Source organism: Mauremys reevesii, linkage group 2 (assembly GCF_016161935.1).
Source record: "Mauremys reevesii isolate NIE-2019 linkage group 2, ASM1616193v1, whole genome shotgun sequence".
Lineage (NCBI taxonomy): Eukaryota > Metazoa > Chordata > Testudines > Geoemydidae > Mauremys > Mauremys reevesii.
Genome location: NC_052624.1, coordinates 281,979,564 through 281,996,732, shown reverse-complemented (window position 1 = coordinate 281,996,732; position 17,169 = coordinate 281,979,564). Strand labels below are relative to the sequence as shown.

Here is a 17,169-nt window from a genome sequence, read left to right as displayed (position 1 = left end):
CTGCCAGGGACAGAGAACTCCAGCGTCCACAGCCTGCAGCTCCAGAGAAGCCAGAGAGAAGCCGCCTACCCGCGCCTGCCAGGGACAGAGAACACAGGCATCCGCAGCCTGCAGCCCTGGAGTTCTCTGTCCCCGGCAGGCGTGGGGCCGCGGCTTCTCTCCCCTGCTGGGCACTAGGCGGGTGCACATAAATGCCCCGGCGGGCGCCATGGCGCCCGCGGGCACTGCGTTGGGGACCACTGGTCTAGTACCTTCCACTGTCAGCAAAGTCACTTAAAAAGCGATGACGATGCTTGCTCACAATTAAGACATTATCCCCCATGAACCTGGCTTGCCAATGGATTATTGTTACATAGTGGATACATCCCCATCAGACAGGAGAAAGTGTGTGGGGATGACATTCTCACTAGGTGCAAGTCCTGTTAGCCATTGTGGAAGAGCACTCTGTGCTATTGTTTAGTTAGTGGTGCTGAGGCTGGGTATGTTACTTACATCTAGTGCATGCTACTAATCAGAACCTTGCAGGACTGTGCACAGTGCCTTGCAAGATCAGGTCTTTAGTCCGTCCTTATAAATCCATCTCCCCTGACCTCTGATCATTTTTGTTTTCTTCCATATTCACTGCATTTTGTCAATAGCTTTCCAGCAACAAGGTAGCCAGAAACTAAAGCTATAATCCAGTTGTGGTATCAGCTGAACTGTTTAGAGAGGAACTTGTCTTACTGCTTCATTTCATGATGGATGGTATCCTCTCGCACTGAGGATACCTCTCGGTGGGGGGGGGGGAACCCCTGTTAGTAGAAAGAGACAAGTAATAGTAATGAGGGATTCAATTATTAGAAATATCAATAAATGGTGGCAGGGGGCTGAGTGGGGCCAGCGGCCGGGACCCCGGCTGGCAGCAGTAAAAATCGGCTTGCCTGCTGCCGGTTGCCAACCCCTGCTATACAGGAAGGATGGGCTCCACCGAAACCAAAACAGAACCAGATTGCTGGCATGTAAAATGAAAAAGGTAGTAGTGGAGATTTTAAACTAAGGGCTGGGAGAAAGCTGACTGGTGCTGAGGAGCACATGGTTCAGACAGACACATCCCTTAGGGGAGGATTTATAAAAGAGGATACTCTATATCCTAGTAAAGAGGAGAGAATAGAAATTGATAAAGGCCTGGTCTACACTGGGGGGGTGTCGATGTAAGATATGCAACTTCAGCTATGGGAATACCATAGCTGAAGTCGAAGTATCTTATTCCGACTTACCTCCCATCCTTACAGCGCGGGATCGACAGCTGCGGCTCCCCCGCCGACTCCACTACCGCTGCTCGCTCCGGTGGATTCCGGAGTCGACAGGGAGCGCGTTCAGGGATCGATATATTGCGTCTAGATGAGACACGATATATCGATCCCCGATAAATCGACCGCTACCCGCCGATACGGCGGGTAGTCTGGACATACCCAAACAACAGGTAGGAACTGAAGAGAAACAGTCACACAAAAGAGAGTCCCATGCAATTACATCACATGAAGACAGACAGCTAAATATTGACAAATGTTATAAGTGCTTGTATACAAATGCAAGAAGTCTAAATAGTCAGATGGGTGAGCTTGAGTGCCTTGTATTAAATATTGATATAATAGGCATCACAGAAACTTGGTGGAATGATGATCATCAATGGGACGCAGTAATACCAGGGTACAAAATATACAGGAGTGACAGAGTAGGTTTAGCTGAGGGCGGGGGGTAGCACTATATGTGAAACAAAGCATAGAGTCAAATATGGTAAAAATCTTAAATGAATCAAATGATACAATAGAATCTCTATGGATAGAAATTCTGTGCTGGAATAATAAGAGTATAGCAGTAGGAAAATAATACACACTGTGAAATGCTCAGGGAGATTAGATAGGCTACAAAACAGAAAACCCAATAATAATGGGGTGATTTCAACAATCCCCATATTTACTGGGAACATGTCACCTTGGGATGGTATGCAGAGATAAAATTTCTAGACACCATGAATGGCGGCTGTGATGCTGGCAAACCAGCAGTCAAGTTAGGATCAGCGGGCAAGTAACCTGTGTATGAACCTTAAAGGCTTGACAAGAGGCACTGCAATTGTAATCTGGCCAATTCACTTGTGAGTGAGCATCAAAGAGATGCTAAAAGGGGTTAATAGGCTGCTGGCCCTTTCATTTGCGTTGATAAGAAATAAGAACTGTGTGTATGTTTATGTCTGTCTATATCCTGTAACTCTAATTAACCTTAAGATCAAAGATGTGTATATACTGCATGAATCTAATGAATATTACCTATATTGTCTTCAGCTTATCTATCCCTGTTATAATGAATGGCCAGCAATTGCCTTATGTAAATCAGTGTAGTTGGATTATGCATAGGTCAAGAGGAAATCGAATGTTAACTTCAAAGGGTGGGTTGTGCTCAAAACACTTGGCAGCCTGTTTCAGCTATAAAAGAAAAACCTGGGGCAGGATCCTGCCATCCCTGATCTGCTGAACTTTAACAGGGAAAGTTTGAGCCATTGGACAGCGAGCCCCAAGTAATTACTTGGGATGCCCTGAAAAATTCATGGAAGGACTCCAACAGACTCCACATCTAAGCTACCATCTGGACTCCAATCTTTTGGATGAAGCAGAGAGATTTATTACAAACTGGCAGATTTAACCACACTGCTATCATCCTGATCTACAGACTCTGACATCAACTGTAATGGATGTGATTCATTTTAACCTCTTGCTAATGTTCTTCCCTTTTAATATTAATAAACCTTTAGTTTTAGTTACTAAAGGGTTGGTTACCAGTATGGTTTTTGGGTAAGAACTGAAGTATATTTTGACCTGGGGTATGTGTCTGGTTCTTTGTTATGAGAAGAACCTAATATATGTGATTATTGGTTTTAAAAATAATTTATCACAGAAGTCTGGTTTGTCTGGGTGGTACATGAGGGGCTAGAGGGCTTGAAGGGGACTGTCTGTGGCTTCATAATAACTAATATAGTATTTTGGAAGTACTTATTTGTTATTGGCTTGATGAAATTTTATGAAAGACTATACCACCAGTTTGGGGAACATGCCCTGTTTCCTGGCAGTCTGACCTGAGACTGGCGCTCTGTGCTGTGTCCCATACCAGGCAGCATGACAGCTGCTTCTTGCAGCAGCTAGTCCTGGAAACCATAAGGGAGGAGGCAATTCTTGATTTAGTCCTAAGTAGTGCCCAGGATCTGGTCCAAGAGGTGAATATAGCTGAACAGCTCAGTAATAGTGACTATAATGTAATTCAAGTTAACATACTTGTAGGGAGGGAAATACCAAAGGAACCAGTCACCATAGCATTTAACTTCAAAAGCGGGATCTACACAAAAATGAGGAGGCTAGTTAAGCAGAAATTAAAAGGAACAGTCATAGGAGTGAAATGCCTGCATTCTATATGGAAACTTCTGTAAAACACCATAGTAGAGGCTCAGATTAAATGTATACCCCAAATTTAAAAGAAAAAACTGTAAAAGGACCAAAAAATGACACCATGGCTAAACAACAGATTAAAAGAGGCAGTTGGAGACAAAAAGAGATCTTTTAAAAATTGGAAATCAAATCCTACTGAGGAAAATAGAAAAGATCATGAACTCTGGCAAGTCAAATGTAAAAATATAATTAAGCAGACCAAAAAAGTATTTGAAGAGCAACTAGCAAAAGACACAAAAACTAACAGCATTTTTTTCTTAAGTACATCAGAAGCAGGAAGGCTGCCAAAACAATCCACGGGGCCACTGGATGATCAAGATGCTAAAGGAGCACTCAGGCTACGTCTACACTACCCGCCGTCGGCGATCGGTAGCGATATATCGATATATTTTCAGGATCGCGTCTCATCTAGGCGCGATATGCGATCCCTGTTTCTGCTTCGATATCCGAACTCCACCGCCCCGAACGGCGGTGGCGGCGTCGATATGGAGAGCCCCGGACATCGATCCCGCGCCGTGAGGACGGGTAAGTTATCGATATAAGATACTTCGACTTCAGCTATGTTATTCACGTAGCTGAAGTTGCGTATCTTATATCGATTTTTCCCCTTAGTGTAGACCAGCCCTCAGTGATGAAAAGGTCATTGTGGCGAACCTAAATGAATTCTTTATATCAGTCTTCACTGCAGAGGATGATTCCCATGTCTTCACCATTCTTTTTAGGTAATAAATCTGAGAAACCGTTCCAGATTGAGGTGTCATTAGAGGAGATACTGGAACAAATTAAACTGTAATAAGTCACCAGGACGAGATTGTATTCCTCCAAGAGTTCTGAAGGAACTCAGATATGAAATTGCAGAACTACTAATTGTGGTTTGTAACCTACCACTTAAATCTGCTTCTATATCAAATGACTGAAGGATGGCTAATGTGACGGCGATTTTTAAAACAGGCTCCGGAGGCAATCCTGGTAATTACAGGCTGGTAAGGCTAACCTCCATACCAGGCAAATAGTAAAGAACAGAATTATCAGACACATAGATGAACATGATTTGTTGGGGGAAGTGTCAACATGGCTTTTATAAATGGTAAGGCATGATTTCCCATCTATTAGAATTCTTTGAGGGAGTCAACAAACATGGACAAGGGTGATCCAGTGAGTATAGGGTACTTGGACTTTTAGAAAACCTTTGTCAAGGCCCTCACCAAAGGCTATTACGCAAAGTAAGCAGTCATGGGGTCAGAGGGAAGGTCCTCTCTCGGATCAGTAACTGGTTAAAAGACAAAACAAAGGGTAGGATAAATGGTCAGTTTTCAGAATGGAGAGAAGTAAATAGCAGTGTCCCCCAGTGTCCTGTACTGGAACCAGTGCTGTTCAACATATTCGTAAAGGATTTGGAGAAAGGGATAAACAGTGAGCTGACAAAGTTTGTAGATGATACAAAATTACTCAAGATAGTTTAGTCTCAAGCAGACTGCGAAGAGTTGCAAAGAGATCTCACAAAACTGAGTAGTCAACAAAATTGCAAATGCAATCCAATGATGATAAATGCAAAGTAATGCACATTGGAAAACATAATCCCAACTAGACGTACAAAATAATGAGGTCTAAATGGAATAATTGTTGATAGTTCTCTGAAAACATCTGATCAATGTGCAGGGGCAGTCAAAAAAGCTAAGAGAAAGTTAGGAACCATTAAGAAAGCGATAGGTAATAAGACATAAAATATCATAATGTCACTATATAAATCCATGGTACAGCTACACCTTGAATACTGCATGCAGTTCTGGTTGCCCCATCACAAAAAAGATATATTAGAAATGGAAAAGGTACAGAGAAAGGCAACAAAAATAATTAAGGGTATGAAACAGTATCCATATGAAGAGAGATTAAAAAGACTGGGACTTTTCAGCTTGGAAAAGAGATGACTAAGGGGGGATATGACAGAGGGCTATATAATCATAAATGGTGTGGAGAAAGTGAATAAAGAAGCATTGTTTACCCTTTCACATAACACAAGAACTAGGGGTCACCCAATTAAATTAATAGGAAGCAGGTTTAAAACAAACAGAAGGAAGTACTTCTTCACACAATGCACAGACAACCTGTGGAGCTCATTGCCAGGGGATGTTGTGAAGGCCAAAAGTATAAGTGGGTTCAAAAAACAATTAGATAAGTTCTTGGAGGATAGGTCCATCATTGGCTATTAGCCAAGATGGTCAGGGATGCAATCCCATGCTCTGGGTGTCCCAAAGGTTATGACTGTCCTTCGGTCCCAGCTTCTGTCCTCACTGACGTTTGCAACTCCTCCTCATTTGGTATCATCCAAGAATTTCATTAACATGCTTTTGACTTTTTCTTCCAGCTCATTAATGTAGATGTTAAATATGAGTGATGGGTGATAGCAGCAACCACAATGCAGCATTCAACCTGGGACAGAGAAGAATTCTTGTGAAGTGTTTTATCTCCCAGGACCACACCTGCTATGTTCAGACCAATCAGCTGCTTTGCACAGAGGGGTCTTTTCTACTGAGCTGCTTGACATTAAGGCTATGTCTACACTAGCATTTTTTTCGGTAAAACTTTTGTTGGTCGGGGTGTGAAAAAAACACACACTCCTGGTGTGGACAGCACTATGTCGGCCGGAGAGCCTCTCCTGCCGACATAGCTAACGCCGCTCATTGGGGGTGCTTTAATTATGCCAGCAGGAGAGCTCTCTCCCGCCGGCAAAGAGCGGCTACACGGGAGACCTTACAGCAACATAGCCTAAGTGCCCTTTAATTAGGGGTAAGAGGCTTTCCAGGTTTCCTAGATTCATTCCTGCCTTCTCTCTGCTTCCTCCCTCGCTTCTCAGTGTTGCTGTGCACGTTAATCTGGAAAAACCCAGTCAGTACTTGGAGGAGGGGTCGCCACAGAAAACCCAAGATGCTGCACGGAGAAGTGAGGTTGGTGGAAATCCTCGCCGTGAGTCAGTACCGAATGACCACCTCCCAGAGAGTGCTGTGCTCCAGGAAGGGCCATCTTTTGGCTGAGAGGTAAATCTATGGTAATTAAAGAGCCAGTGATCGTTAAAGCCGAGAGTTCTACCATTTATCTTGGCAAACCCTGATCTGTAATATGGAGGCCCGGCCTGCACAGACTGCAGGTTTCACGATGCACATCCAAGGGCTGCAGGGTTTCCCGGGCAGAGTCAGCTCCCAGCTGCAGCACATGGAGCACATGCAGCCAATGGTGCCTCTTCTTCTCCTCCTTACACTTGGAGGAGAGAATGTGGGAGGCTGCTCTGGGCTGTGTCATTCCCCAGCACTACCATCCAGATTCACCCCACCAGCCCTCCCCATGCTCCCTTTTCCCTCTCTAACCCCCACACCCATCAGATCCTATCAACACCTTGTTCTCCTCTGTATCCCTTTCACCTCCTTCCATCTCAGCCCCCCAAAACCTCCAGATGCCTCTGGCCCCTTCCAACTCTGAGGGGTTGTGGGAGAGAACCTCCTACCACACCTTCTCAGCCACCGCTGCTCTCAGTGTGCTGAGGTGAGGGGAGTCAGGTGAGAAAAGTCACCTGTGAGGGCAACACTTGACAGCTCCCTCCAGGATAAGCCTTGTTCCAGGGTTCCTCCAGTCTGGATGCCATCTCCTCCCTGTCTCTCACCCCCACCTCACTTCCCTGCCTCTCCGTGCAGCCCCAGTTTTACTATTTTTTTCTTTAGACTGAAATACTAATAAAAATACACTTCTACAGGAGATTACATACCCTGAGCCTTGATTAATCTTACTACACCGTGTGTAACACAGCCAGCACCATTGAAAGGCCTTGCCTGTATTTCCATGCTACTGGTGCAAACACTATTGCAAATTCATTGTGTCTTTGTAGTCAAAGTCCATCAGGTTCCCCCTATAATGCCCCACAAACGTCATCCTCCATCTCATAGGCACTGACCCCCCGGGTGCTCCAGGGCTCAAGCACCTGCTGAAAAAAAATAGGGGGGGCTCAGCATCCACAAGCCACAATGGGTTTTTTTACGTAATAAATGTTATTAAAGATGTCGGCTGGGAGTTACTTTGCCGTAAGCCGACATTTTACGATGGCCCCAGTAGGTGGCAGGAGCACTTACAGTGAAACTGGAAGGCAGAATTATTAGACTCGTATTAGGGCAACCATATTTTCCCAAAGGGAAAATGGGACGCTGCATGTGGCCAGCCCGAGACCCCTGTCCCCCCATGCTCCCCGCCCCAGCCCTGCCTCCTGCCATGAGACTGGCAGGAGCCCTCCCACCCCACCTGTGTGGGGCCGGCCCGAGGCTCCCCTCTCCCCTCCCATGCACAGGGCCAGCCTGAGGTCCTCTGCCACCTGCCCTTGCATGAGGCCGACCTGAAAGCTCCCCCTGGCACAGGACCGGCCCGAGACCTCCTTTCTCCCGTCCTGTGTGTGACCAGCCTGAGACCCTCCCTTCCCCCTTAGGGGGAGGGATAGCTCAGTGGTTTGAGCATTGGCCTGCTAAACCCAGGGTTGTGAGTTCAATCCTTGAGGAGGCCACTTAGGGATCTGGGGCAAAAATTGGTCCTGCTAGTGAAGGCAGGGGGCTGGACTCAATGACCCTTCAAGGTCCCTTCCAGTTCTAGGAGATTGGTATATCTCCAATTATTACCTATTACCCCCATCATGTGGGACCAGCCCAAGACCTTCCCTTTCCCCCGCCGTGCGCAGGGCCAGCCCGAGGCCCCCCTCAACCCCTTGCACACAGGACCGGCCCAAGACCCCCTGCCTCCCACCCATGCGGGGCTGGCCTGGCCTGAGCCGCTCTCCAGAACCCTCCCTCCCACGCAGGGCTGGAGTTGTCCCTCGCCCCCCGCCCCTGCACGTTCCTCCATGCCCCGTTAGGGGTAGCACCCTACTGGGACGGCTGGGAGAGGGCTTACAAAAGGGACTGTCCCAGCCAAAACGGGACGTGCGGTTCCTCCTAACTAGTATATCGCAATTCACAGTTAGGGAATGGAAGTGGGTAGGGCCAGGTTGAAATGGATACATTTGTGTTCAAAATCAACCATGGTAAACCTTCAGGAACCCAGCGTGCTTCAGCAAATACAGGATCATCTGCTGCAACAGTGGGCGAGCCAACCGCTGAAACTGCTCCCATTAGTTCTGATACCAGCGAGAGCAAACAAAACACAAAAGAAAAACGAGGCAAAGGAAACTACAGCGTGACATGTTCTTGGACATAGCTGTATAGAAAAATGTAACAGTCTCCAGTGTCGTTTTTAAAAACTGAGGGGAATGAACATTTGCGCACTGTGCTTCAAGAGTACTGCAAATGTATAAGAATCCTTCTCACTGTACCTGTACCATCCTGCACTATGGAATGCTCATTCTCCAGCCTCAGAAGACTTAAAAATGATCTCCGGTCATCAATGGGACAGATGCGACTGAAGAATGTAGCTGTCCTTAACGTGCCTCAAGACCATACCAGGGAACTAGATGTAAATACGATTTCTGACAGTTTCATCCAGAAAGCTACGAGAGACGTAATGTCTTTAAACTGGGATGTTAGTGAAGACGGCTTGTGGGTGAGTGCAATGATTTTAATATACTGTAATTCATGATCATGTAATTGTATAGTTCATTACTATTTTAATAATGTTTAAATAGTTAAGATACCAATGATAGACTCATATTCAATAACTAGGATATGGAAGAAGTGTAAAAATATGTTGAAAATAGCCTTCCCCAAAACTGGCAGAGTCCCCCCCGCTTCAAAAGCACTCATCTGCAAAAGCAAAAGTCAGCCTCTCCAGATGTACGAACCATGTGAACAGCAGCATGTCCCATGCGGCTTCCCAACCTAGCCTTCCTTCCCTATCCCTCCAGAGGGAAGCAGGTGCTTTCTGCCTCTAGATGTCACTCTCCTCCATCTTTTCTTTCTCTCTTTCTATTTTTCTTTCTCCAAGATCCTGCAATTTTTTTTTAAATTCCTTTCTGATCTCTTTCCGGCCATGTGTGATTGCAGTTTCCTCTGGGCGTCCATTTCACCAGCCTGAAATTAATCAGCAACAAGAGGGAGAGAGAGAAAAGGGGGGAGAAACCCCCCTTGTCATCTTGATCCCCAAGCAGAAGCAGAGCAGCAGCCCCCAGGAATTCACACCAATACTCCCTCGCCAGGATCTGCAGGCAGACTCCCTGACTGTGATCTGCTGGAGCAGGGGGAACCCCACATCCTCCAGATTCCCTGCCAGAAATCTACTGGACCAACTCCTCTTCATTCCTCCCCAGGATCCGCAGGAAAAGCCATCAGGAGATCGCCCGTCCCTCCTCCACTCCTGCCCTCCCCACCCCCAGTTTGGAGGAGGTTGCTCTTTGCTTGCTGAGGGGGAATTCTCTGAATCTGGCTGGACAGTTTTTTTACTTTGCACCCTCTGGGCTTCTTTCCTGCATCTCTTCCACCACTGACAGTAAAACCCAGCCTCGCAGAGCTCTGCAAGGGGCTGTCCCTCCATGCCTCCCTGCAGCGCCAACAGCTCCAGCTCCCATGCATGGATTGTATGGATTTTGTGTGTGTAAAGGGGCTGCTGTAATTTCAGCCTCCTCGACCTGCCCTGGTTGGATTATTTTTTATAGCTCTGATTTGAAAAGCAGCCACCAAGCCTTCCTGCCTGCCTGATCTTTCACTGCTGCAGCTGCAGCTGTATTATAGCAGGGAAGCCTCATTCCTGGGTTGCAGAGAGAGAAGGTTGCAGGATCCTTCAATCCCACCCCCTTCCTCTTTCCACAGCTCCGAGGAGAGTCCTGGCTCTTTGCAGCATATGTGGTGCATCGGAGTGGAAGCCAGCACCAGTAGCCACTGCAGCAAAGGAAGCACGTGTCTCGGGTGATTTGGGGGAAAGGAATTGAAAATAAGAGGGTAGATTTTGTTTCTGAGGGTCTTGGCTTCATTTCCCAAAGGCTCGTTCCTTTCATGAATGACACAGATCCTGCTCTGTGATTCCTTCAGGCGATGGCCATGCAGTAAAGATGTCAGTGTCCAGGCTGAACAGTGTCAATGGGTTTTTGGAGGACTCCAGGATGGAGGTTGGGGACATGGGGAGGACCCTCAGGAGTTTGGAAATTGGGACCGTGCTGACCTTGTTCTACCAAAAAAAGTCCCAGAGGCCAGAGAGGAGGACGTTTCAGGTGAAGCTGGAGACCAGGCAGATCATTTGGAGCCGGACGCCTGAGAAAGTGGAAGGAGACAGTGAGTATATTCCGCATTGTGGCGTGAACCAAGAAAATGTCTGTCTCTAAAGCTAACTGTCAAATGCCTCTCACTAGGGGAGCTGGGCTTGGTGCAGCTCGTCCAAGATCCCACGAAAATCCAAGCTGAATGCACTGGCTTGTAAATCTCTGTGGGGAGGCAGCCTGGCCTAGTGGATTGAGAACCTAGGAACTCCCCTATTCTAGCTCTGGCTGGGCTCTGCCAGTGACTTGCTGCATGGCCATGGGCAAGTCTCTAGATCTTAGCCTGTAAAATGGGGATGGTGGCTTTTGTGAGGGTTCACTGGTTAACATTTGTAAAGCTCTTTGAAAAGTGCTATTTACATGTTATGTTTTATCAATCGCTGTGGTGATGGCGGCTTAATGATCGGTCATAGCACCTTTATTCTAAGCAATGGTACGAACTTTACTGGCGGTACCAACCATTTGCCCAGGGATTGTTTCGCTAGCCACAGAGAAGCAGCAACCTCTGGAGCGGAATGTGGCATCTGTTCCGCTGCAACAGTCACTGAAGAAGAATGCAGCATGTAAGTGCAGGGGGATTTAGGTCAGGAGCATGTAGTTACTTGAGTAGGGAGGTGGCCAGGACACCAGGGTTAACACTCCCTCCCTGACAAAAAGCACCAGGAGATCATTAATAATCACGAATGGCCGTGACCTTTGTTTACATAGCATCCTAAAGAGGGCTCCTGCAGCAGCACTCCGTCTCCTAGCACCACCCCAGGGCACTGGCTCTGCGCCGGGGAAGAGTGCCACTTACTTCAGCAGCAACACGCCACTGCCTGCAGTGGCCCCGAGTTTTCTCCTTGGAGGTTCTCCACTCAAGCCGTGACCTAGCCCGGCCATGTTTAGCACATTGTGCCTGAGCAGATGACTGCGTGAAGGGTCTGGGCTCCTCTTTTCACCTGCCTGCCATTTAATTTTCAATAAGTTCCCTTGTCTCACTCAGCCACCACAATCCCCATCCTCTCCCTTGGCAGCTGCATACTTACAGCCTGCAGAGCACATGCAGCCACTCTGTCATCTCCTCCTTTCTGATTGCCCTTGGCGTCACTGCCGCAGTTCCACTGAAGATAATGGAATTGACAGGGGTGAGCGGGTGGTGTTTTCCTGCTTTGCCTCATTTATGCTCTTCCCTGTGCTTTAACCCACCCTTCTTCTTTCTAGTCCCTTCCACTCTGCTTGCCCTCTCATCTTTGGGGGGGGGGAGGGTACTCTCAGCTCAACATGGGCGGATTCACTCTCGTAGCGCATGTTACTACTAGGGGAATTGTGTGGCTCGTGCAGAGTTCAAAAGATAGTACTTGTTCATCTGCCTCCTGTGTGTTGCTTACTTAGGGTCTAATTCATCAGCAGCAGAAGAGGCAGGTATTTTCCCTCTGTCATGCTTTAAATGGCCAATCCCATCCCTTATTCTTGAGAAGTGGTTGCAGCCAGCCATGATTTTACCCAGGAAACCAGCACATGGTTATGGAGATAACACTAACTCTCCACATGGAAAGCCCCACTGGGTATGGAGTCCCTTTAAAGTGCAGTTATCCTCTGAAAAGTGGCTGTGAAAGAATGATCCCTTCTTACTCAGCAGATCTGCTCCCCCTGGGTATATCAAAGTCAGAGCTACTTGCTTTAGTGACAAAAATAAGTGTTTACTACTTTTACTCCTTTCAGTCCTTAGACCCAACACAGCTCTGGGAGAGGGGGCTGGAGTCATGCATCGTCAACAGGATTGTTTAAGTTCCACTTGCAGGGTCAACTGTGCATCTTCATTGCTTTCATGTCCTGCTTTAGTTATATCTTTACAACCCTATTGCCCTCAATGGGGTTGCACAGGTAGAACTGAAGGGATAATTTGAAAACAGTGAAATTGCACAGGTGTGAGGACAAAATTTAGCCTGAAGAGTCATTATCACGGCTGATGATGAATGAACCAAAAAGAACCCAGCTTGACTCTCAGATCCCAGGGCAGTAGATAGAAAAATATCTTTTTACTTGGAAATGTATAGAATTTGTTCTGGACTCGCTGAGAGATGATAAATATGGATTGCTTTTTATGGTGATTTTTGAGCGCAGAGATGTGCTCTAATGGTCAAATTGGATATTTGCAAAATGCTGCAACATTCAACAGATCAAAGTGCTGTGCAAACACTAATTAATCTACCCATAAAGCAGCCATAGGTGGTATGTAAATAATAATAACCCAAGTTTATTAATGGCGAAACAGGTACAGAAAGACTTGGTCCTTAACTTTCCAAAGTGTTCAGTAATTTTGGGTGTCCAACTTGAGATATGTACAGTGAAATTCTGGCCCCACTGAAATCAAGGGGCTTATGCTCTTGACTTCAGTGGAGCCAAAATTTCCCCCCAAGAGTCTCACTTTCAGAGATGCTGAAAACCTACAATCCTAAATAAAGTCAATGGGAACTTCTAGACTTTGTTTGCCAGAAGTTGGAAGTGGACTACAGGGAATGGGTCAGTCTCGCTTTTTGAATCTGTCCTCCCTTGTTTCCAATCAGTCTGTGAACCCTGCTTTGTTCATGGGTTTTATCCCACAGAATGGCGCCCTCAGTGTCTGATACAAATCGATTCCCTACCTCCAGCTGGGAGATGTGGAAGGAATTGGCATCACTAAAACCAATGAGTCCCTAACTTTTGAAATGGGGAGCAGGAGGGTGAGTTGAGGACTTCCAAGGCCATGAAAGAACCATGGCCTGCGCCATTTGATTTTCCAGAATAATTCTTGGCCTGTCATTAAAACCTTGTCTACACTTGTTGCAGTGTGTAGCATATGCTGGAGCTTTTCCCCACTGTCTTCCCCCACCAGAGCCTTTCCCTGCTGCCAGAGCCTTTCCCTGCAGTGGGGAAAGGCTCCATCAGCAGGGAGGCAGCTGGACACTCCACTGCTAAAAATAGCAGCATAGACAATGGATGCACTGTTTGGGGACATAGAGAGCCATGTAGGGTATATACGCTAAGGTTGTGGCATGTCTTTACTTGTCTGAATGGTGCCTCGCTGTCTACACAGCTATTGACACCCGTACTTTGGGGGCATGCAGTGTAGGTACTCTGCATGCTGCCATAAGTGTAGACATTGCCTAAGAGTGTCTTCCCTTTTAGGGTCTCAAAGCACTTTGCAACTGATCCTTGTGGCCCTCCTGGGAGGTGAGTCATTAGCGTTAGCCCCACTACACACAGAGCATGAGAGACTCAGCCAAGGTCACACAGCAAGTCAGTGGCAGAGTCCAGAATCAAACCCAGCTCCCCCGGAATCCCAGCCCTCCACACTAGTCACTTGATCACACAGGCTTCCGAACAGCCTTCTCTCGATTGCCATGCAGGTGAGATTTCAGGAAAGAAGAGAGACTCTTGCGTCTGCTTGGCCTGCTGGTGGTAGCATGGCTATATTCTAGCACCGAAGTGGTGATTTGTAGCGTGGGCAGCAGTAGATTGCTCTCGAGCCCCTGTTTTTGGCAACTGAAGCAATAGCATCAGTGTCGTAAGTGACCCTTTGCTGTTCTGACAAGCATTTGGAAAGTCCCTTCATAGCACAGGTTTCACCACGTGGAACTGATTAACCACAAACTTCCAATATCCCACGGCTGTGACCTGGACCACGAGCAAGCACCAGACCTAGGCAACTTGACTTCGAAAACGCGGGTGAAAATTAAATCTCCAGTACCCTTCTCTGAATTGGTAGCTGGTAACCTCCTCCTATCGCTCCTGTTCAAACAAACATATGCGTCCCTTCCCACACGGAGACTGGGATTACTGTCTGTTTGTGCACAGTAAAGATCCCCTTCCCTGTTTGCTTGCTTGTATGTGGGCAGTGTTGTCTAGTGATTAGAGGAAAGGACAGAGTCAGGCTTCCCAGATTCAATTCCCAGCATTGCCAGTGACTCACATGTGACTGATGGGCAAGTCACTTATGCTTTCCGTGCCTCGATGTCCCCATCTATACAATGGGGCCAGTAAAACCCGCCTCACAGGGACAGCTGGCATCTTGATCATAGTAACAAATTCCTCTTACACGATGACCTGTCATTGGCCCCTAAAGTGATGCTGAGAGATGTGAACTTCCCATGAGATGACCCCAGGCAGTGGTTTCCCCAGGAATTGAAATTAGGCGGGGTGTTCAAATTTACGGGGGGGGGGGGGGGTGTCAGGGCCAATGAGATATATAAAAGAGATATGAATAAAGTAAATGTTTTGTTAGGATAATGCAAATTTAACATAAGGATAATGCAAGTTTTACACCAAAACACATAACTGGTCTAGATTTCTAAAAAAATACGTTTAAAAAAATGTATTTAATTTAAATTGACTTTTGAAAAGTAAGCCATGATGGGATAAGAGGAAAGTCCTCTCATGGATCAGTAACTGGTTAAAAGATGGGAAACAAAGGGTAGGAATAAATTATCAGTATGGAGAGAGATAAATAGTGGTATCCCTGAGGTGTCGGTACTGGGACCAGCCCTGTTCAACATGGGTAAACAGTGAGGTGGCAAAATTTTCAAATGATACAAAACCATTCAAGATAGTTAAGTCCCAGGCAGACTGCGAAGAGTTACAAAGGGATCTCACAAAACTGGGTGACTGGGCAACAAAATGGCAGATGAAATTCATTGTTGATAAATGCAAAGTAATGCACATTGGAAAACAATCTCAACTATACATACAAAATGATAGAGTCTGAATTAGCTGTTAACACTCAAGAAAGAGATCTTGGAGTCATTGTGGATAGTTCTCTGAAAACATCCACTCAGTGTGCAGCGGCAGTAAAAAAAAAAAGCGAACAATGTTGGGAATCATTAAGAAAAGGATAGATAATAAGACAGAAAATATCATATTGCTTCTATATAAATCCATGGTATGTGCACACCTTGAATACTGTGTGCAGATCTGGTCACCCCATCCCAAAAAAGATATATTGGAATTGGAAAAGGTACAGAGATGGGCAACTAAAATGATTAGGGGTATGAAACAGGAGGAGAAATTAAAATGACTGGGAATTTTCACCTTAGAAAAGAGACGACTAAGAGCGGATATGATAGTGGTCTATAAAATCTTGACTGGTCTGAAGAAAGTGAATAAGGAAATATTATTTAATCCTTCACATAACACAAGAACTAGCAGTTACCCAATGAAATTAATAGGAAGCAGGTTTTAAAAAAACAAAAGGAAATACTTCTTCACACAACATAAATTCAACCTGTGGAACTTTTTGCCAGGGATGCTGTGAAGACCAAAATTATAACAGGATTAAAAAAACTAGATAAATTCTTGGAGAATAGGTTCATCAGTGGCTGTTAGCCAGGGTGAGGAGGGATGCAACACCATAAGTGTCCCTAGTCTGAGTGTCCCTAGCCTGTTTGCCAGAAGGTGGGAATGGAATAATTACTTGATGATTACCTGTTCTGTTTATTCCCTCTGAAGCACCTGGCCTTGACCACTGTCAGAAGACAGGACACTGGGCTATATGGACCACTGGTCTGACCCAGTATGACCATTCTTATGTAAAAATTAATTATTATAATAAAAATGTTTAGTACAGAAACTCCCCAACATAATGACGTCTCAAGATAGCAACGATGTGAGATAACAACCTTGGCAAATACTGCATTTTAAAAATCTTGGCCCACTAGGAAACATATTTATATAAGTTTCCATTCCCAGTCACAAATCTAGCATTCTGGAGCAAAATCACTAAAATATAGTGCAACAAACAAATGTTTATTTAATGTGCCCCTCACTTTTCCCTCCACTGCACCCCACTTGTCCTTGGTCAGTGGAGACTCAGAGTTCAGAGGTGCTTTCATGTGAGTACACTTCCCAGGTGGGGGTCAAGAAGGCACCTTGCTCGTTCCTCCAGCTGCTCACTGTTCGCTCTGGCCACGGCTGTTCATTGTGCCACCGTTCACTCCATCGCTCTGTTGCCAATGGCCCTGCGCAGTCACCTTCTGCTGCCACCTGCCACTGTGACCGCTGCGAGTTGGTCTCTTGAGGTTCCACCCGCTCTCAGTGATTTCAGCTGAGCTCTCAGTGGGGGAATCTCTCTGCTAGTGCAGTCTGGGCCATCTCTTCCACAGAAACACTGTCCCCACAGCAGGACTAAGCACTTAGACCTGATTGTCAGTGATTTCAGCTGCAGTGGTCACTTAACAGAACAAAAGACTATCTATGGAGCCTAATCAGCTCTGTCTTTAAACACTGAAGAGGGACAGGTCCCCACCCTCTCTTTTGATGCCCTCAATCAGCACAGGCTAAGTACAGTTCTACTGCCCTTTACTCATACAATAAGAACAACAACATTAACCCCCCCACACAGCATTCAAGTGGTTTGTAACCCAACCCCAGCCAAAATCTATCACTTGGGCAACACAGCTCTGTGTGCTGGATTCCTAGGTGGATTAGGTGTGAATGTAAATACGTTCTGGTCCTGAAGCCTTT

General features: G+C 46.2%; 1 protein-coding gene across 5 annotated transcripts in view; it reads left to right on the top strand.

The window, feature by feature from the left end:
- Nucleotides 1–8,761: 8,761 nt before the first annotated feature.
- LOC120398927 (1-phosphatidylinositol 4,5-bisphosphate phosphodiesterase gamma-1-like) overlaps nucleotides 8,762–17,169 on the top strand; it is a 76,187-nt gene continuing 67,779 nt past the window's right edge. For 2 of the 5 annotated variants that reach the window (XR_005594826.1, XM_039526698.1), the window contains exon 1: nucleotides 10,462–10,705. Coding sequence is in view for 3 of the 5 variants with exons in the window: in XM_039526698.1 (XP_039382632.1) it covers nucleotides 10,486–10,705 (220 nt within the window). In the remaining 2 variants the exon portion in view is untranslated. Of the gene's footprint in view, nucleotides 9,045–9,484; nucleotides 10,343–10,461; nucleotides 10,706–17,169 lie in introns of those variants that run through there. The other 3 variants (XM_039526699.1, XM_039526700.1, XM_039526701.1) reach the window with 3 other exon arrangements.